Source organism: Panthera leo, chromosome B3, assembly GCF_018350215.1.
Source record: "Panthera leo isolate Ple1 chromosome B3, P.leo_Ple1_pat1.1, whole genome shotgun sequence".
Classification (NCBI taxonomy): domain Eukaryota; kingdom Metazoa; phylum Chordata; class Mammalia; order Carnivora; family Felidae; genus Panthera; species Panthera leo.
In genome coordinates, this window is record NC_056684.1 from 46,032,866 (window position 1) to 46,055,220 (window position 22,355).

At 44.4% G+C, this 22,355-nt stretch overlaps 1 protein-coding gene across 1 annotated transcript in view; it reads right to left on the bottom strand.

The window, feature by feature from the left end:
• LIPC (lipase C, hepatic type) overlaps nt 1–22,355 on the bottom strand; it is a 159,323-nt gene that overhangs the window by 28,995 nt on the left and 107,973 nt on the right. The window contains exon 3 of the mRNA XM_042941899.1: nt 1,782–1,969. Coding sequence (XP_042797833.1) covers nt 1,782–1,969 — 188 coding nt within the window. The remainder of the gene's footprint in view (nt 1–1,781; nt 1,970–22,355) is intronic.

Sequence of the window (22,355 nt, forward strand, 5' to 3'; positions counted from 1 at the left end):
GGTGGGAGCTCTTTGAATCCTACGGGGAAGCTGCTAGCAGGCTATAGTCACCACTGCTTTCCCCTGTAGCAATGGCAGCACCCCACCTCGTGGCTATACCCATGTGGCATCACCACGTGGTCTACCACGTGAGACCAGGAACAGGGTCTGTTTTGTTCATGGGGGCTGTGAGCCTGCACATAGCAGGCTCTCCTTGAATACATGTGGAAAGAGTGGCTGGTGGGTTGACGGGCTCCTTTTGTTCTCTATGGTAGGAGAGATGAGGGTTTCAAGAGTATTTTTCTTTCTTTTCTTTCTTTCTTTCTTTCTCTCTTCTTTCCTTCCTTTCTCTTTCTTTCTTTCTCTCTTCTTTCCTTCCTTTTTCTTTCTTTCTTTCTTTCTTTCTTTCTTTCTTTCTTTCTTTCTTCCTTCCTCTTTCTTTCTTTCTTTCTTTCTTTCTTTCTTTCCTCTCTTCCTTCCTTCCTTCCTTCTTTCCTTTCTCTTCCTTCCTTCCTTCCTCTTTCTTTCTTCCTTTCTCTTCCTTCCTTCCTTCTTCTTTCTTTCTTTCTTTCTTTCTTTCTTTCTTTGTTTCTTTCTTTCCTTTCTTTCTTTTTTCTATTTCATGCTGAGTGAGGAGCCCAATGCAGGGCTCACGACTGTGAGATCATGACCTGAGCCAGGGTTAGACACTTAACTGACTGAGCCACCCAGGAGTCCCAAGAGTATTTTTCAACTAGAAGTCAGGGAAAGATTTCCAAGTCATGAAATAGACCCCCCAAATCTCTGGAGGTTTCAAGCTGTCAACTGAGCTTCGAATCGTGGGTTGTTGGGGAGCCAGGGAGGTACAATTTTGTCTGGGAGACAAGTCCTTGCTTAGTTTGAGTTCAGTCATTGCCTACAATATTCTTTCTCCCCCTTGTCCAGGATTTTCAGCATCCGAGAAGGGCTACATTTTCCTTAAGAGGCTGCATGTCTCAGTCACATTTCTACTTAGCTATGGCCAATGACTGTAACTGGAAGCATTTCACAGATGCTTCTGGGTAGCTAACCAAAAAAGTACCACTCTTTTATAGCAAAAGCCATTGGATTGTATACTTTAAATGGATGAGTTACATGGTATGTGAATTAGATCTCAATAAAGCTGTTTAAAAAAAACCCTACTCCTTGACTCCTTTGTGTACACCCTTTACTAATTGTGCTTCCTGGAATAAAGATGTGACGACTGGTGCTCTGGCTGCCATCTTGGATTATAAGGACAAATGCTACAGTCTAAGGGTGGCAGACTACTAAGCTGGAAAGGAGCTAGGTCCCTGAGGACTTGGACTGCATACCTCCAGACTGTTGTGTGAAATAGGAACAAACTTCTGGTTTATTTGAACTATTGCCAATTGAGTTTCCGTTACTTGCACTTGTATTTAAACCTTACAGTTGCAACATTTCACTGGGAGACTATGTCTTCTGTGGCTTCCTACCTCCTCTTGTGAAACATGCAGATTCACTTGCATGGACTGCAATCACTTATGGGCCTTCATGTGCTGTGTGATTCTTTGAGCTGTATTTTATTATCTGAAATGTGGAGATAATTCTATTTTCCCTATCCTGCTCATTCATGGCATTGAGATAATCAATGAGATGCTGTGTGGGGAAGCACTTGGAAAATTAGAATGTGCTTTACATTTTAATATTATGCATGAAGTTTTTATCACTGGTTTCCTATCTTTTTATTAAAATTGGACACATGAGGGAGAAAAAAACAGAAAATGTAAAAGCAGAGAGAAAAAAGGCATGTCAGCATTTCCTACCGACCACCCGTGGATTATCATCACCAGAGGCAGAGAGGAGTTGAAGCCACACTGCTGTAACGTGTCTGGGTGATTGAGCCGAATCTGACAGCCCTTATCCGTTTCTTCTTGAAAAAGCAGGAATCTGATCTCTGTCTCCTGCGATGCTTTCTTTGTTTCAGCAGCTCTCGGTCTTCTTCCAAATGGCCCTGGAATATAAGATTGGAGACAGTATTTACCCTGGCATCTGTTCTGCTTCTGCCAGCTCTGGGACAGCCCAGAAGTTTCTAAAAGCACCAGCCAGCGGGGTTGCTGTGAGGTGCTAGAGGTAGGCACGAACTGCAGCTTCAGGGAACCCAAAAGAGCGTGTCCAGCAGAATGGCCATTTCTCTCCTGGGAGATGATGAAGGCTGACCGAGGAGAATCGAACACAGAGGTGGAGGGACCAGATCCTCCGTCCTGCCATCCTGGGGACTATGGGATCAGCCAGCCAGACAGTGGAGTAACTCAGAGACGCTAGGGATATGGAAGAGGCAGTTGTGGAAGATGAGTATTTCACCCCAAATCACACTGCCGGTAAGTGGTGGAGTCAGGATTTGAACCCACACCCTCTGATTCCAATTGCCTACATCCCTATGCTGCAGAAACCATGAATAGAGCACCTTTGTTAGATGACACTATGTATTTGCTCGTGTAGCTCAGCCTGTTGTCATTTGTAGTCAAATTATACTATGCAGACTTGCACAGACCAGGTAGGGTTGGGGCAGAGAGGATCTCAAAGGAGTGGCTGATTCTGCTTGATGGAAGGAGTAACATTCAGAGAAGACTTTTCAGGGAAAGTGATGCTGATCCTGACTGGAAGGATGGACAAGGGCTTTTGGGGGGGTGGGTGCATCGGTGGCGGGAGAGAGCAGGGCTTTCTGAGCTGGGGGAACAGAAGAGTTAGGGCTCAGAGGGTGGTACCTTGTGGGCATGAGGAAGAGGAAGACAAGGCTGGGCAGTTGGAATGTCCTGGGCCCTGGGATGCTGGGGAGTCTGGACTTGATGCCCTAGATGATAAGGCTGCTGCTAAGGAGTTTTTCAGTAGAAAAGGATAAATGTGTATCCATTTGGAATCTTTCAAAGACTGTGGAAGAATGAGATAGGCAGCGAAAGATTGTTTTCAAGATTTTACCTTCTGTTGTTTTTTCAAAATGCCTTCTAGTCTCTCTTTTAGGGGAGCCTAACCTTGATCTTGAGCCATTTTGGAGTTGTAGTGAGCAGTCACACAACTCTGTCAGGCAGCCCAACAGCTGTCAAGGCCGTGGTGTTGGCCAAAGACTGACGCCTCTGCTCAGGGGCTGGGAGAAGCCCGGGGAGGTGTTAGTTTCTCAGGTTGTGACAACAAGATGGGTGACATCTTTTCTGCCATGATTAAGGATCAGGCTGGGAGCTGGGGAAGGTTGCCCTCATCCTCCCTTCCAGCTCAGGGTGGGCTCTCCAGGACTGAGGGGCAGCCATAAGACCACACCAGCATTTTTGGTCAGTGAATTCAATTGAGTCCAATTACTAAGGATCCCGACCATTCATTCTGAGCATAAAGTCATTCAGGCTTCTCAGACATTAAGTCTTGGGCTTTTGGTTTCAGGGGACAGCAGGATAGAGAGATGATGAACCTAACAAAGTGCAAGGGGAGGTATTAATGAAACCAATTTTCCTACCCAAAGGTTATTAATTTGAAAGGTTATTAATTTCCTGCAAAGGGCAATGATTTTTCACTATGATGACAGAGTGAAATGCATCATATTTTATTAAAGGGAGATGTGAGTGAGACTGCAGTACTGCTCGGTGATAATTAAGAAAATGTCTGCCACCCGTTTGGCTTTCCCAAGCTTGGAGGCTGCTTGAACTTGTCCTCATCCTTGCCAGGGGGGTTCCCAGCTCATGCTCCCCATTTCACTGGCTGCACCGCCCTTCCGGTCTTCTAAGTAGAAGCTGAAGTGTCACCTTGATCCCCTACACCAGGCTTCCAGTCAATCTGAAGCTTTGGGTTCCCAAATATGCCTAGAATCCAGTTCTCTAGCTAAGGAGCACACTGTTTCTTGCTTGGTTGATTGCAACAGCCTCCCAACACCTCTCTCTCTCTCTCTCTGTTTGATCATGACATCATCTCTCACACTGCTTCTCAAAGAATCTTCCTAGAACAGGAATGACTATCATATCCATTAGTGACTTTGAGCTTCATAGTATTGTAGCCAAGGCCACCACCCAGTGATAATCCCTCGCTCCCCAGCTCCTCCCCTCCTGCTCCCCACTGCCAGTGGTTCCCTGCACCTCTGTACTCTCACAAACTCCCCCCTCCCCCATCTCTGCTGCTCCATGGTAAGCCCCGGACCATCCATTAAAATGGAACTCAGCCATCATACCCTCCAGGAAGCCTTCTCATCTAGTCAGAGATCATTACTTCCTCTTGCCGCCAGCACTGTATTGCATCTTTGATTCTAATGTGCTTGTCATGGGACCTGGTAATTTATTTGTTTAGGTGTGTGCTGTTTCCTCCACCAGGCTGTGAGCTCCCAGAGGGCAGTGCTGGTAGGTGCTCAATAAATGCTTACTGAATGATGCGGTATTCCATGCATCCAGGTCTCAGGTCAAAGGCTAAGGTTTGATTTGTCCGCCATGTATGCACTGGTACTAAATGTAACCAATTTTCTTGTACTTAGTGATGGAATAGTTATATCTTCCTTTGTTTCAGGATAGCTGACTCAAATGCTAAGAAAACTATAAATGAAAATAAAACGGGGATAGAAATAGTACCTATCTCATGAAGTTGTTACAAAGATTAAATAAGATATTTGTAAAGAGCTCAGAACAATGCCTGGCACATAATTAGCACCTATGTGAGGCTGTGTTGTTAAAATAAATACCAACTGGAGCATCCAGCATCCTGCATTTTTGATCTGTGAGATCCTTTCTTTCTGTGAAAACTTAGCCCAGTTGCCCTCTCAGGACCAATTCTGTCTTACGTGCATTTACTCTGGATTTGGCTGGAGAATAAGCTTGGCCGGGTGTCTAGGGCCTCAAGGCTCTTTGGGAGAGTCCTATGGAGAAACAGCTGTCAGAAGGAGAAGCCCTCAAACAACTGAACTGAACTGGCTTCTCCCTTTTCTTCCTGGCTTGGCTTTCTTTTGGCACGCATAGGAGTGAGGAAGTTATGTTGTATGTATGTGTATATTCAATCATTTATTTCCTCAACAAAAACTTATTAGCATATTTTATTATATTATGCCTTGGGCCCTGGCTAGGTACTCTTTGAAGGCACACAGGGCACCGCCTCTGTTTTTCAGGAGTCCCCAGTCTGGTGGGAGAGGCAAGTGTGAGAACCACTCATTGCATGTGGTTGCTGTAGGTGCTGCAGGGGAGGGGTGCCCTGAATAGGGGCTAGAGAAGATGTCCAGAGAAGATGAGGCATCATTTGAGTCTAGAAGGATGAAAGATGCTTTAGGAGCTCACATCTAGGACAAACTGCTGAAGAAAGTGAGACTCTGGTATCTAAAAAAAAAAAAAAAAAAAAGATTTCGTGGAGGACATGAGTGTTGAAGGGCTGTTATGGAGAAGAGAGCCTAGAATTCTTTTATGCAACTCTAGGAGATAGAAATGGCATCAGTGAGTGGGTGTGACATGGCAGAAAATTTTAGACTTTAAGTAGTTTACAAAAATTTATAGTTGAAGAAATTGGGACAACGAGAAAATAAGGGCAGTAAAACAACAAAGACAGAAATGCTGATAGATTAGTACTCTAAAAGGCACACTGTGTGATCATGTAATGTTGCTGAAGATAGGCCACAGATTTTATTATGAGCTTCTTATTGGCCAAATTGGAGAGGGAAACAAGAGCAATTATAGGATTCATGGCGTCCAGTGGCTCACACATTTCTGGTCCTTGAGCCTGAGATGGTTTTCTTCTATGTTATTGTGAAAGGAGTCTACCGGGTGAGGCAGTGGCCACTGTCTTGAACACCATTCCTGCAAAATATGCAGTAGTAAGTTTTACGTGGTTGACTCTGAGAGTCATAGTGCCAAACAGCATTTGAGTCACAGCGAATCTCTGTGAGGCTCTTCGCTATATTGCAGCAGTCGTCTCTGGGACCGAGGGAGGCAGGGGCCACTTCAGGTCACATTTTGGGTAACAGGAAGAGGTAGAGCTCCAGAGCTTGAGTGTCTGCGTTTCCATGGGGGCAGAGTCTGATTGTCCCCTTCACAGAACACAGAGAATGCTGGTGCATTCTGGGCCGAGCCATGGCATCAAGGATGCACTGCTGTCACCCATACCCACATGTATACAAAAATGTTTCCCAGGCTCTAGCCACTCGTTGTAGCCAGCTCTTGACTGGGCACCTCTCCCAGTGGATCCTTTCGGTACTGCGAACCCAGTGTAGCCAAACTGAATTTATTTTCTTTCCTCCCAATCCATTTTTCTTCCTTTCTCTCTACATTTCCTACTATGATTCAAAACACCATTATTTGTCCATGCTATTGCTCAATCTAGAAAACGGAGAGCTGTTCTAGAATGCTCTCGGGTCACCCAATACTGAGGACCCATCCTCAGGATTATCTTCTCTGTCCCTTGCCACTGGCCTAGTCTAGAACTTCATGCAATTTTTTTTTTAATTGTGAAATTGTAATAGAGTCTTAACTTTTATTTGTAGAATTAATACAAACTCATTGTATATGCATAAATAATTTGAAAAATGCTGAAATGAGTAAAGAATCTCACTACTGAGAGAAAAACACAAGTAATGTTTGGAGTATTTCCTTCTAATCTTGTGGAGATATTCGTTCCATAGATATTTATTTGGACTATCTAAAATCGAAATCATACGACGCAAATGGTTTCATATCCTTCTTCACCGGTCTTAATAATTTTCCTATAGCATTACAAATTCTTCAAAAACATGCTTTTGAGGAGTGCCTGGGTGATTCAGTCAGTTAAGCATCCGACTTTGGCTCAGGTCATGATCTCACAGTTTGTGAGTTCAAGCTCCTCATTGGGTTCTGCGCTGACAGCTCAGAGCCTAGAACCAGCTTCGGATTCTGTGTCTCCCTCTCTCTCTCTGCCCCTCCCCTGCTCATGCTCTGTCTCTCAAAAATAAATAAACATTAAAAGAAGAAAAAAACATACTTTTGAAAAGTGGCATAGTTTGTGTACTTATTCCATTACTGTTGGACATTTAGGTATTTTTTTTTTTATTACAAACAATGCTCTGATGACCATCTTTATACATAAATCTTTGTCTAGAAAATCTATGACTATTTTCTTAGTCTAGACTTTTGAAAGTAGAATCATTAGCTCCTTAGGTGTGATCTTGTTCATATATCTTTATATATGCATATATATTCAGACTGACTTTCTGCACTTTTTAAGCCACTATTTATTGAGTGTTTCCTCTGTGCCAGGCACTTTTCTAACAGTCTTCTTTGCATTAACTCATGTAAACCTCACAGCAACTCTGTGAGCAAGTTGTGAGAACACACCATGATTCTGTTATGAGTGAGGAAATACGTTCCAATTGTATTTGATAGGAGTATCTCCTTCCCCGGGTGCGTCTTCTATAATTGTTATTTTCTCCTGTCTTTAGAAGAGATAAAGACACACCAGTGATAAGAACCTGGGGATGAGGCTATGGTTTTGAGAGACTATTAAACGTAAACGGTGGAACCCTTTGAAGGAGTCAGCCCCTGTCACCTGGAAAGTGGATTGACGGACTAAGGAGCCTTGGGGTTGCCCTCTGCATGACAGCAAGTTCCTGGGGCAGCAGAACTTCCTCAAAATCAATCAGAAGCAGAAGCTGGGTGCAGGCCATTGCATTTTCTAATATTAGATTCCTTGCAGCAAATGATTTCTCCATTCCTAAGTCAGTCCCCAGGTTTGAGGTTCCTAATGTTTCGTATAAGAACAAATTATTTCATTTTCTTTTGGGTAAGGACATCATTAGGTGGTGACTTCAGGCAAATGAGCTGGCAGAGGAGAGAGCCACGGATTCTGCAGTAGAAGGCCTTGGTAGTAATCATTCTGTTTTCTGCCCGTGATGCCTGGGCTGGGTGCCTCTGCTCAGTTCCAGGTTTGTTGAGGACTTCGTGTGACTAGTGCTGAGGACACAAGTGCATAATACAGAGGCCACAGGTATTAATATGCCTTTCACAGAGTTGTTTGTGAAATGTCTTAATGTTCATTTTTTAAATTGCTAAACTGTGTGTGTGTGTCATTTAATAAACTTTGTGACTTTGTTATTACACATTGCTGAAAATATTCTTAGACCTGGGACTAATGAGAGGGGTCCTCCGGAAGATCCCTCTGGAAACTTGTCCGACCGTGTCTTCTGTTCAGGATGGATGGAACCTACTAGAAAATTGTAGTCATAGCTCTTCCTGACTGCTGTGGTCATGCCTGTGATGTGTACATACACAACACTGACTTCAGAATTTCTAGCATGATGGTAGGATGGAAAAACTTGAATGAGAATTTAGTCATAGCTGGGTCTTTAGAGATTCAGTTCTTAGCTGTTGCTGATCTTTGGTGATAAGCAGATTGGGCCCATGGCTGTGATTAGGAATGCTTCTCTGACTCCCACCATCTTGAATTTTTCCCGTCGTCATTTTGCTGTGAAATAAGATGATGACATAAGGGATGGAAGGAAAGCTATTTTCACAAGTCTGATTTATTCTGTTTTCTTTGTCTACTTTGGCCTGATTTTGCTAGCCATCCTATAGCCTGAGACTACAATTCATTTCTACTTGGAGATTCCAGGGAAGAAAGTAACTCTAGGCTGAGTTTTCTTGCTGGAGATATTTTTTTTTTCTTCCAGACTTTCTTCTTAAGTTGTACTCCTCTGCGAGAATCAGAAAGAGTTTTTGTCTTTCAAAAAATCTGATTATGAAAGAGTATGCCATTCAGAAAAGTTTCCCATTTGTACTGGAATCCTCTGGAGGTAATGGTGCTTAATTCCTTAAAGTGGTTCCAAGGTCATGGTCACATTCTGCCCTGAACAGTTCAAGGAAGGGTGACCACTTGTCCTTTCAAACTAGAATGAGTTGGTCACTCCAGTTCAAGGGCAACCGAGTGAATTAGTGGAAAAAGAAATGATAATAAAAATTGCCATCCTTGTTGATGATTATTCTGAGTTTTTAATTCAACATCCAGTGTGTGATGTACCTTCCTGCCTGGTCTTTCCTCCTGTGGTCCCCTGGCCTCACATGCTCAGCTGTTGTGTCCTATTTGACTAGTTAATATCATTCTTTCTCAAAGTCAAAATGCAATCTTCATTTCCTCAGGGAAAATCTCTCTGAGTTTCCTGACTTGGTCACATCTTCCTATTATTTGTCCTTTTAGGTGATTTCACAGTTATAATTTTCTAATTGAGCAGTCATTACATAAATATCTATCTCCTATATTTGATGATAAGCTCCATGAAAGAAGAACCTAGGTCTGGTTTTGCTCACATTAAAACTTTATCCAGTAGACCAAGGGGCTGTGGAGTGTCGTGGCCAGGCATCCAGACTAGGAGCCACGTGGCTTGGGTTCAAGGTCCACTTCTGACATTTACTACTTGTGTGACCTTGGGCAAATTTCTTAACCTCGCCGTGCCTGAATTTTTTCATTGTATCATCTTTAAGATGGAGGTAATAATAGTACCTATATTAGAGAATTATTTGTTGAATTAGTATTAATACATTCTGTAATAGTGCCAGACATGTAGCATGTGCTATGTAAATGTTCACTATTATGAGTTTGCCATAAAAAAATGTTGGAGGAATGAAAATCATCTTGAAATGGATCACCGACCTAAATTTAGATGCAAAACCCATAAAAATTCTAGAAGAAAACAGGAGAAAATCTTGATGACATTGAGGAAAGCAAAGTTTTTTTTGTTTTGTTTTTTGGACACCAAAACACAAATCATGAAAGAAAAATTTGATAAATTAAATACATCTGATCTTAGAAATATTCCACTGAGCAAATGAAAAGCCAAGCCAGACTGGGAGAAAATATTCAAGATACATATATCTGACAATGGACTTTTATCCAGAATATGTAAAAAACACTTACAGTTCAAGCATAAAAAGACAAACAACCATTTATAAAATGGGCAAGAGGTTTAAGCGGCTACATCTTATAAAAAGATACACACATAGCATAGAAGCACACGAAAAGATGCTCAACATCATTATTCATGAGAGAAACGCAAATTTAAACCTCAACGAGATACCACTTCTCCTCCTCTAAGATGGCTAAGATGAAAAAAGATGGACAGCATCAATTGTAGGTGAGGATGTGGAACAGCTAGAATTTTTCACGCATTGCTGGTGGGATTGCAAAACACTGCAGCCACTTTGGAAAATTGTTTGACAATTTCTTATAAAGGTAAATGTACCATAAGCTCATCAAGTCCAAGCCTTGGAGCTTACCCAAGAGAAATTCAAACATATGTCCACACAAAGATGCAAGAGTTTACAGCAGCTTTATTCACAGTAGCCCCCAACTATTAGCAACCCAAATCCCCATCAACTGGTAAATGAGTAAATATATATAGGAATCTACCACAATGGAATACCACTCAGCAATAAAAGGGAACAGATTTCTGATCCATGCAAGCACGTAGCATGGATGAACCTAAAATGCATTACACTAAGTGAAAGAGGCCGAACTTGAAAGGTTGCATACTGTGTGATTCCATTTATATCACATTCTGGAGAAGGCAAAGCTAGCCCTAGAGAGCTGACCAGCGGTTTCCAGGGGCCAGGGACAGAAAAGGCAAAAGGGAATCTTTTGGAGGGATTGAAACGTTCTGTATTTTATGATGATAATGGTCCCTTAAATATACGTTTAAAAAAAAATGTTGGAAAAATAAACTATAGCCTGCAATACTGTGGTTTCTCCACATTACTTAGGGCTCAGGCCGGGGCACTATAGGCTGAACAGCAGGTTTTCTGTGTCAGTTACTTGTGCAGGACTGGGCTGGCCTGAGAAGGCAGGATATTTCTGAGTCCTCTGGGAGTTGGTGTCAATCTGCAGAGAGTGCTCCAGCCCTGACTTTGAACCAAATGATAGGATCAGGCTGGGACATGTCTAGCCCTCCAAGACTTGAGGAAGATTTGGCTTATCTAGAAGGCCCTTCCAAGTTCCTTTGGGCTAGGGATGACCAGGAGTGCCTGGGGAGACCATTCTTGGGAAACCAAATCATCTGGCCAGAGAAGGTTACTTGGAGACCATGCAGTGTCATGGCACCCAGCCTGGTTTCTGACTTTTAATTCTCTTTTAATTCTCTTTCTGTGCATGTCAAATAGCCTACATTTATTGAAGAGTAATTCATTTTCCTGTTATTTTTAATAAGGGTATAGACAACACCATCAATTTACTCTTCTAGTCCTCTAGAGAGAATCAGTAGCTAGAATTCCAGCAAAAAGCAAAGAAACTCAACATTTAGTTGACTTGTGTTATACAATCTCTTTACAACTTGTTTGAAATAGCTCAGTGATGCCCTTTGCTGACCCCCAACCATTGCTCCCTAGGGACCAGTGACCAGAATGGCCTAGTCCAACTTCCTAATTTTGTAGTTGAAACTAGGAACCAGAGAGGCCAACTGACATGCCCCAAACTGTGAATCTGGTTAACAGCAGAATCAAAAGAACTCAGCTCTCAGCATTCCCAGCATCTTTCTACTGGGCTGGGGTTGAGAAGTCCCAACCCACAAACTGGCCAGGCTTTTGGGACTCTGTTCCTGTCACTACTGTAAAGCTCAGAGGGCTCACATACCATGCCTCACAAAGGCTCATCTCGCTAAGGGAGGCCCCTAGATGTCAATGAGAAAGTATGTCTTAAGTTAAGAAGAGAGTTGCTAGGGCCTTGTCTTTCCTGTGGGAAATGCCCCCAAATGATTGAGGTGACCCACGACCTCCTCGAACACCCGCCAGAACTGTTGTCTGCCAGCCTCAGCCTCAGACTCCATGTCTTTTCCTCCCATCACAGTGGATAACACTAGAATTCTTACACAGCCAAGAGACTGTGATGTAGGTGTGTGACCAGCGTCTGGCTGGGGTAAGCTGGCTAGGAGCTGAACAAGTCAAAGAGCAAGTCCTTCAACAGCTCTTGGAATGGTGGAACTTGGTTTAAAATCAGTTTTCTGAGTGCTGTTTTAATAGACAGATGAACTGAATGACGTTCTAATTTCAAAATTTGATTTGGCTGTATAATGACTATCTAACCCTTTATATATATATAATATTTATTGTCAAGCTAGCTAACATACAGTGTATACAGTGCGCTCTTGGTTTTGGGGGTAGATTCCCGTGATTACGATTAACTCTTGACTTTGAGCTTCATGTCCTCTTATCCCTGTCTGTCTTGACATGACCTACACAATTGCCAAGGAGGCTTACAAGGAACAGAAGGACAGGTCAAGGCAGACGAACTTAACTCTAATTATGGGGTTTAGGGCATGATCAGATGGTATCACAGTCAAGGGCTCTAGGAGCACTTGAGTCTTTTCCCAGCTCAGAGCCACCCACCTCACTGAGATAAGCACCCTGGGAGCAATGGTGGGTGGGAATCCTGTATCTCCATTGGAGACTCAGGTGGTCTCTTCAAGTCTGGTTCTGCTTCTGTGCACTACTGATGGGCATACAAGTGGTCAACTTTTGTTTTTACTCTATGGCAGACACTCTGCTAAGCCTTTATTTTACTTTATACCTGCTGAGATCTCCAATGCCTCATCTACTCTCTTATTCTTAGCTCCAGAGAAAGGGCAGACCCAGGATGGCTTTTCCAAACAGACCTTGGGACAGTGGCTTGAATGGGAAAAGACAACACAAATCCTTCTCATCTAATTTAGCTTCCTAGTGGCACAGCTTTGGTGCTGATATTGAGGTGGGGGTACTCTGTTCACTCACTCATTCATTCATTCATTCCTCTTTCTGTCACTTCCCGAGTGCCTGTTCTGTGCCAGGCATTTTCCCACAAATGAAAGTAGCTTTCAGCTAAATTTTTTCTGGAGCAAGTATCAGGTTTTCTTCCCTATTCTTTTAAAAAATATATTTGTTGCACAAAAGCAGAGTAATAGCAGAAAACAAAATTCAAAAAATATATACTCACATTCTTATCATCTTAATGGATTGACTTTTTATTTTCCTGTGTTTCTATTCTGTATCCAGAAGCAAATATATTTTTCATGTAACTGCACAAATATAATTGCTTTTTGCTCTTTTCATTTCCCATTATATAATAAACATCTCTCCATATTCCAACAGTGCTCATACTCATCATTTTTAAAGGCTGAGTAATATTCCACTGAGGGGATGTTTCATAATTTATGTATCCATTACCCTATCTGGGACAAGCAGTATGTTTCCAATTTTTTACCTTTATAAGCAGGGTTGCAATGAACTTGATGCAGAAAGCTTTTCCTTTCAGAGAATTATTTCTACTACAAGGAACTACCTGGCGTGGGATCACTTGGTTAAATGGTGAGATCATTTTGCTGACATGGGAGCTGAAGCAATTTTACAAGTAAGTTCCCCACAGGGTGTCAGCTACAATTATTACCAAGCCAGAGAACTGCATAAGACCTTGAATGTTCTCATTAAAGGTGATGATGGGGGGCTGGGGAGTGGGTGTAATTGGTGAGGCAGGGTAAAAGCCTGTTTATGTGGCTATCATTTACTTTTTGCTAGTAACTCAGAACACCTTATTTTATCGAATCCTCATAACACCCCTACGAGTAAGTGCTATCCCAAACGGAAACAAGGTCTCAGAGAGGATAAGGGTCTTGGCCAAGGTCACACAGGTGGTTGTTGGGCTGGGTCTCATGCCGAGGGTGGCTCCCTTGAGGTCCTGGAAGTCAGCCACCTGCTGAGACCCACAAACCTCCTTAGTGAGGCCTTCAGAACCCCACAGGACACATGCTGACCATGAGGCTGTGGAATCAGTCTTAGAGTTATACTCCGTGGTCATGTGTGTGGCTGTGTTGAACTGCATTTATGTGGCAGCTTTGAAGAAGGCCCAGAACCTGAATTGAGGGCATGTCACATGAGACAAGCAACTGAACATGTTCTTTTTTGGGTCCACTGCATCTGCTTTTATAGGTAACATGACTTTAGACACAGAATTGTTCAACTCATATTTGGCTATTGGTGTAAGTGTGCATTGGAAGATCTCTGTGAGGTCCTAGTTTCCTGTTAACTTGTCCTTGTTGACCTTGAGCAAGTTATTTAACTTTCTGGGCCTCATTTTCCTCATCTGGAAAATGAAGGGTTTGGAGCAGCCAGCCCTAAGGTCTCCATGGTGGTTCAGTGAGACGTCCTCATCTCCTTTAGTCAGCTAGGCCAGGGTTCTAGACCTGGCTTTCCTCCCAGACCAGCTGGGCCTCAGTTTCCACCTCTGGAACACTGAGAGGTTGGGAGAAGCCCTAAGACTGTCCCATCTCTCAGTTGCAATGAGTAAAAGATGCCAGAGAGAAGAATGTGTGAAACCAGGTAAGAAGAAAAGTGAGAGCAAAGCAGCATGACCTGGGTCATGTTCCTAGCTGTGTTTCCCCCAGGAATGTGCCCCTCTCCCTGGCTGGAATCTGAACCTGATGCTTTGCAAAGGTAAACACTTGCAGCATGAGGAAAGCACTAAGCATTAACTTGGGCAAACAGCCCCAAGGTTATTCTTTCAGGCAAAGGTAAATCATAGGTGGGGAACGTGAGCTGAAGCACATGGGTTATGTTCTCTAGGGCAGGGGCTTGAGGGCAACCTGATGAAGGAATGAGCTTGACCTGATCCCTGAGCCTCCTTGGGGCTTTCCTGTGTTGTGGCCTAGAGCTGAGAGGGCCAGTCACTGGGTATGATCTTAGAGGCTGATGAACCACCATGGCCCATTTATTCATGCATTCATGCGTTCATTTTATCACACATTTTATCACACATAGGCCCTCACTATGTGGCAGGGCTGGTTCTTAACGATGAAGATACAACAGTGAACAAGACAAACCATGCTTTCAAGAAGCTCATGTCTTATGGTGGAAGTAAGTGAGTAGACAATTGTTATGCGGCTTGGTAAGTGTTTTGATGGTGGAAGAATAGGAGAGGCACCTACCCAGCCATAGTGTGCCTGGGGTGAAGGCAGCCAGAGGAATCCCATTGGTAGGTAGTGTCACCAGTTACCCAGATACTCTTGGGGATTCCAATTAAGGGCTGGTCCTGAGGGGAGAGAAAGACTATGGAATGGGGAAGGAGGATGAGCCCACATGTGGCCAATGTGGTCACCTCTCTACTTCTAGAGCTGGAGGTCATGGCTGTAGACTGCACCCTGGGCCCTTCAGCTTTCCTGAGCCCTCATCTCCATTGAGGCTCCTCAGACTGTGGGGTCTGCAGCACAGCTGTCCCCATTATGTGCATATTCATTTCCTGATGAAGAAATAAGGAGTGGTTCAGTGGTTGGCCCAAGGCCAACAGCTGGCTGAAAAAATCAAAACCGGCCCAGAATCTCATTTTTCGACCTCTCTCTCCATGTATCTAAGTTCTGAGACTGTACGACCTTTGGCCATGTGCTTTTACCCTTGTTTCACTTTCCCTAAGATAGTTTTCTACACCCCTGTCTTCCCTTCCCTGCCTGTGTCTGGAGGCATAGCTCACTGCTGCTTGTCCCCATTAGATCACGGACATGGACTCCAACAATTTCTGGGGCACCACGGGAAGCGATGGTGGAGGCAGAGAGGTGCAGAGGGAAGGGCGTTGGCTTTGGAGGCAGCTGGCCCTGTATTTGATTCTCTATCAGTTATTGGTTGTGTGATCTTGAAAAGTTCGCTTAACCTGTGGGAGCTTCCATTTCCTTCTCTTAAATTGCCACCATGAATCTGAGACTTGGTGAAATGTCTACTATAGACATTCAATATACAGCTTCTCTTTCCTTTCAAAGCTTACCTAAGATCTCTTTTGTCTCATGACTTGACCCAGCAGAGTTCCTTCTGGATAAGTATTTGCAAAGATTTTTGCCAGCCTACTTAGCACCTTTCTGTGAATTCTGTTTACCTCTTTTAGGCAGAACATCACATGTCTTGGCAAGGATGCTCTGCCTTTGTGCCAAAAGGAGGCCCCTCTTTGGAGTGAGATAAACGTGTAAAGTGCCTCCCACATGCCTGGAATGTGGCAAGTTCTCAATGAATAGAGATGGCTATCATCCTATTGGCAGTAACAGAAGTAGTGATTGGTGTTGCTATTACAACATCTTGCTCTTTGAAGGGTCCTTCTACGCCCTGTCAGTAACTTATCATGAATAGATAGAATGTCAGATAGGATAACTTTTCATGTCAAAGTGATATGGGATCACCTTCATGTCAAAAGTTGGAATGGACCAGAATATCAGTGTTGGGAATCTGCAGGGTAAAGCCCCTAGGAAGAACCTAGGAAGACATAGGTCTCATCCTTGGCTTTTTTCCAACACAGTTATCTCAAATATGTGCATAGACATGCCCTACTGAGACTCTCCCAGGAGGAGAGTATCTCTGACTTGTTTGAGGAGTGAGCTGTGCTTGGCCCTTTCTCTGGTTGGAAACCTGCAGATATAGGCTGGACTTCTTGTATGAGAGAATATGACTGAGCAAGGGGAGAACCTGAGTGACAGAGCTCAGCTTGTCAGTAACGGCCAAGAAAACTCTGAAAGAAAAAATAAAGAACTATGAAGGAAGTCTCTCCTTACTAGATGATAAAACCTACAATAAAAATTCAATAATGCAACTGTGTGTACTGGTGCATGGACAGATAGACCAAAGAAGCAGAACAGAAATCCAGAACACCTAAGTACATGTAGAAATTCAGGATTTGATAGCAGTGGCCTCTCAAATCAGTGGGGTAAAGATGGACTTTTCTTTTATTTTTTGTTTTTATTTTTTAAATGTTTGCTTATTTATTTTGGGAGAGAGAGAGAGAGAGCAAGTGGGGGAGGTGCAGAGAGAGAGGAAGAGAGAATCCCAAGCAGGCTCCATGGTGTCAGCACAGAGCCCTATACATGGCTCAATCCCACGACCATGAGATCATGGCCTGAGCCAAAATCAAGACTCAGGCGCTTAACTGACTGAGCCACCCGTGCCCCAGGATGGACTTCTAAATAAATAGTTTTGCGAGGTGCTTGGGTAGCTCAGTCGGTTAAGTGTCCGACTTTGGCTCTGGTCATGATCTCGTGGTTTGTGAGGTAGGGCTCTGTGTAGAGCTCTGTGCTGTTAGGGCTTTGTGTAGGGCTCTGTAGCCCTGTGTAGGGCTCTGTGCTGTCATCTCAGAGCCTGGAGCCTATTTTGGATTCTGTGTCTCTCTCTCTGCCCCTCCCCTGCTCATGCTCAGTCTCTCTCTCCTTCAGAAATAAATAAACACTAAAAAAAAAATTAAATAATTAGTTTTGGGACACCTGGCAAAAGATAGAAAGATATAAAATTTGGAAACACACCTCACACCATATACCAGAAAAATTCCAAATGGATCAAAGTTTTGAATGAAACAATGGAAACCATAAAATGACTAGGAGAAAATTTGGGCGAAGTCCTTTATCACCTTTTAAGCAAGGATCCTCTGAGACTGAAAATTCAGAATCTGGAAAAGATTATTAACTTAGATGATATTAAAACAAACAAACAAAAAAAACCTTCTGCATGGCCAACTCAGTAAATAAAATAAAATAAAATAAAATAATGTTATAAGCAAAGTCAAAATATCAATAACAAAAAGAAAATAACTGCAACTCATAACACAAAAGGGTTTTCTCCCTGATATATAAAGAGTGCCTAGAAATCAAGAAGAAAAGAACAACAACTCAAAGAAAAATGGGCTGAGACCATAAAGGTGCATTTCATAGAAAAAGGAATACAACCTGTCCTCAACCCCACTAAGAAGAAGAAAAATATAAATTAAAATTATACCGAGGCACAAGTCTTTCTTATTGGGTTGGTAAACATTAAAGAATTGATCGCACTCCTCAGCGGTGAGTCTAGCAGGAATGCAAAACAGTGTAATGATAGAGCGGGATTTGGAGACAGCCATGAAGGTTACAAATGTACTTGCTCTTTACTCAGCATTCCCTTCATGGGAATTTACCCTGTGGATGTATCTGCACACATGAGATGAAATTAATACAAGGTCATTGTAGTATTGTCTGTAATTGTAAAATACTGGACACATTTCAAGTGTCCATCTGCAGACCAGATAACCAAGCTGGGGACATGTCCCTCAGTGGAATGCTATGTGGCTCTACTGAAGAAACAATCTGTACTGATTGAGAAGATGTAGAATGTATTACTAAGTGACAAAAGTCAAGTAAAGAATGGTATCTAGAGTGTGACATCTTCTGTGGGAAAGTGGGAAATAAACAAGTAAATTCACATTTGTTTTTATCTGCATAAAGACACATTGGAAAGATACAGGAGAAATCAATAAAAAAGTGATTCCCCATGAATTAAAAAAAAAAGTGATTACCCATGGTGGAAGAGAGGGGGATAAGATGGATGAGAGGACATGAGAGGATGGGCAGAACTTTGCAAATCTATCCATTTTATATTCTTTTCGTTTGAGCCGTGTGAGTGTTTTCCTTCTTCAGAAAATAATCTTAAATAAGACAAAGTGCACCTGCTGCTGGACCCCTCCCAAGCCCCAGAGGGCTCTGGGAGCTGACCTTTCACTGCCTGACTGGGGCCCAAAGTTTCCACTAGCCCCATCTGTCTTCCCAGGCCTACCTCTCTGGCTCACTAGGCATCTGCCTGTCATGCCTCTAGGCCTTCACTGACCTTGGCCTCATGGGCTCTCGACTTCAGCTGTTGGATGGGTCAGGAGGTCAGACTCTTTCCATGTGACCTTAAAGAGTAGAGGTGACCCCACAGGGAATTCCCAAGTAGCCAGCTTCCCTTCTGGCAGAACTGAGCCTGGAAGATGGCAAAGTGCTTGGAGCTATGGGGAACCAAGGTGTGAGGAGTTCTATGGGAGGAGACTGGTTTAGAGCTTGGAAGCTGGGCAGCGAGGGCTGTGATGGGGCCCAGTGGTGCCCACTCACCAGCTCAGCATCAGAAGGGGCAGAGGGAGGGAATGGAGAGCACACGCTTCTCAGTCAGGAAGCCTCTGCCCAGGGCCTCTCAGAGACCTCTCAGAGACTGACACTTCCTCGGCAGCCGGTCCATCTGGGCTGGTGCTCACAGAGTGCTGGGAGCGAGGATATTTTAGATGTGTCAAAAGTGATGAATGTTGGAAAGTGCCATCGGCATCTCTGGGAACTCACAGTTCATACTGGCAGCTGAGATGTGCCAGGCTCTTTGGAAGAAATTGAACTCCAGAGGAAATTGGCAAGTCTTTAAAACTTGGCTGCTCCTGCTCACCATCCCAGATGTAGGTGGCGGGTGAGGTGGGCTCTCCAAGTGGTCAGAGCGCCACGAGGTCAGTGGAGACTCGGCCGGGTGTGGCGGAGCCTGAGGTCTTGGCAGAAAGAAGTGGCATTCAGGAGCAAGAGCATATCAAAGAGTGGGCACTCGGGAGCTGAGTCCGGAGGGAGTGGACTTGGGAAGTCCTGGGACTGCAAGGCCGGCCTGGTAAGCACTGCCGGCCAGGACTGAGCGGAGGGCAACAGCCAGAGCCAGTCGGAGCCTGGATGAGAGCCCAGGTCTTGGCCCAGAGAGAGGCTGGAACAAGGCTCCAGTGTGTCTGGATTTGAAAACACCCCAGGGAATGTGTTACTAGAATTCAACATCTACCCTGAAGATCATGCATTCTAAGAGGAGGGCGTCCCAGTATTCTGTTTCCAGTATGGCCTCATTCTGCACCTGGTGTCGCTGTTCTCTGCCTCTGCAGGAAGGGGGTGCACCCCCAGGTACTCAGGAGCCGGGGGCAGAGGAAGCTGAGGTGGTGGCCACTCTGGCCTGTGGCTGGCCAGAAGAAGGAGGATAGGATCATCCCATGAAGGGCTGGGGTTGGGCGAGTAGGTCAGCTGTAGGCTGGTCACGGAAGAGGAGAGCTGTGAGGAGTCTGGATGTGAGCACAGGCGTTCTGGCGGTGGTGGTGGTGCAGGACCCAGCTGGGCCAGCCCAGCCTGTCTCCGGAAGAAGGACAAAAGGGGGCAGGGTGTTGGGGATGGATGGAGAAGCTGGCATCATCTCTACCTGCTTAACCTGTCGAGGCCTGCACGGGCCTTTCCAGCCTTCTCTGTCCACATCCTCCCCATCCTGCCAGACACCCTGACATGCTGCTCCAGCCAGAGCCACTTGGAGATCCCCCAACGCCTGTCCCCTCTTGCCTCCACGACTTTGCTCTTGCGGTTCCCTCCGCCAGGAGTTCTTGCTCCCCTTCCTACACCTCAGCCCTCAGCTTGAAGGAACGAGAATGTATGTTTCAGGAACCTTCTGACAACCGGTCAGGTGAAGGGACCCTTCTGCGTGCGCCCCAGGCTCCCATGCAGATCCTGAGGAAGGGATTCTTTGTCTCTCTGCTGGCTTCACAACTCAGCTCTAAGGCGTGTCTTATGCATTCACGTGGCCCCAGCACCTAGCACGAGTCTGGCACAGAGGTGGGTGGTTTCCTGGATTGAATTAGCAGGATCATTTATTTTTCTGCTCTTCCTAGGGAGACATTTGTCACAGTGAGCCAATATTGAGAGGAAGGCAAGGGTAGAGGCAGGGACCCTGCACTGTGTCACTTTTTTAAAAATTATTTTTAATGCTTAATTATTTTTGAGAGAAAGAGAGACAGAGTATGAGTGGGGGAGGGGCAGAGAGAGAGGGAGACACAGAATCAGAGGCAGGCTCCAGGCTCTGAGCTGTCAGCACAGAGCCCCACCCAGGGCTCGAACTCACCAACAATGAGATCATGACCTGAGCTGAGGTCAGATGCTTAACTGACTGAACCTCCCAGCCGCCTCGCACTTGTGTCACTTTTAATACCCACAGTCCCCTTCAGTGCTGTGAGCTACTAATGCAGTTATCCCTGCCTCTGTTCACTCTCTAGGAATGAGCTGGAAAAAAGGCACTAACAGATATGAAGAAAGTTCCAGACATTCTTTGAAATGATGAGTGGTTCTTTGTTTTGTCCTCACCACCAAGTCCTAGAGACCCTGAGCCTGCCTCCTTCCCTCACCTCCCTTCATCTGTAATTCCTCATTTTCTTTCAAGCCTTAAAGTTCGGTTTTTAAAAACTGCCTTTGTGAAGGCTTTTCTGATCTGAAACTGTTTGTTGAGATATTAATAAGGGTTATGGGGAAAAGGAATTTTGTGGTCAAATAAATTTGAGAACTATATTAAGCAACATTAATCAACATTCCTGTTGGCCAGACAGAGATGTTAAGCCATTCCTTACTGTGTATGTAATCTCTAGTAGGGGCAAATGTTATGCAGTGGTTCTCAAACACAATTACTTTGGAGCAGAACGCCTCTGCCCCCCACATGCCTTTGTGTGTACCCGCAACTCTGGGACTGATATCTCATCTCTGGGACACACCTGAGTACATCTTGTTGGAGGATAGACAGTTTTCCATCATGCTTGTATCCTGATAGAGTTGCACTCATGCTCAACTCTGCGTCTGCGTGTGTGTGTGTGTGTGTGTGTGTGTGTGTGTGTGTGTGTCCAAGGCTGACACTAGCTTCTCTAATGAGAGCAAGACCTTAGGTGTGGGACACAGGCCTGGGCACTTTGAGGCATACAAGGTGTTTGCTGTAGGTGGTGATACAGGAACGTGAGAACCATGTGAAACCCGCAGCAACCATTGTCATAATATTCTTGTTGTCCAGAGATGACCCCTGTCTTGAAATCTTTGTGTATTTCCTTACAGATTGTTCCCACACAGATATACGGCATGCAGGATTTTACTTACGGGTTTTCTTGAAGTGCGGAGAGTCTGTTGATCAAAAGTTGTGGAATATGTAGAAGTGGGGCCACTTTCAAATAGTATTTTAACTGGCTGGGAAATGATCTTTTTTAAAAAAACAGACAAGTTGAATTGTTTTTGATTTGTGCTCCTAGGATCCCAAGCCCGAGGGCCCTGTGGAGCAGGCTGTTGCGGGGGGTGAGGAGGGAAGGCACAGGTTGAGAGGGCAGCTTCCTGACTGCCCACCTCTGTTTTAGTCCAAACAATGCTGCCTTCAGGAGTCAACATTTTCTGCTGGAGATTCTGTTTGTCGGAGGGTTTCTGTGGATGACATACATTTAAAACCCACAAATCTAGACCAATCAACTTAACATATTAAAATGAAACAAAAACTGTGGTCCCAAAAAGTTAAACCTCATGTTAATTAATCAATCACACCTCTGGATACTGGATCTAGAGCTCACGCTTCCCAATACGCCACTGAATGCCCTTTCTCCACACCCTTGCATTTGCTTATTTCCTCCTGACTCAGTTTCCAAAGAGAAGAATAAAAGGCAGCAAGGAGCTAATAGCAGCAAAGATACTGCACTAACCCCACGGAGAAACAGTTGGGTAAAAGGTACAGAGCAATGCCATCTGCTCCTCATTTCATCTGCTTCCCTGCCGTCCTCCTTAGGCTGGGCCTTGAAATGTAAAGAAATGTATGCTCAGAGCGACCGCAGCTTCTGCCAAGAATAACTCATAAGCAGACACA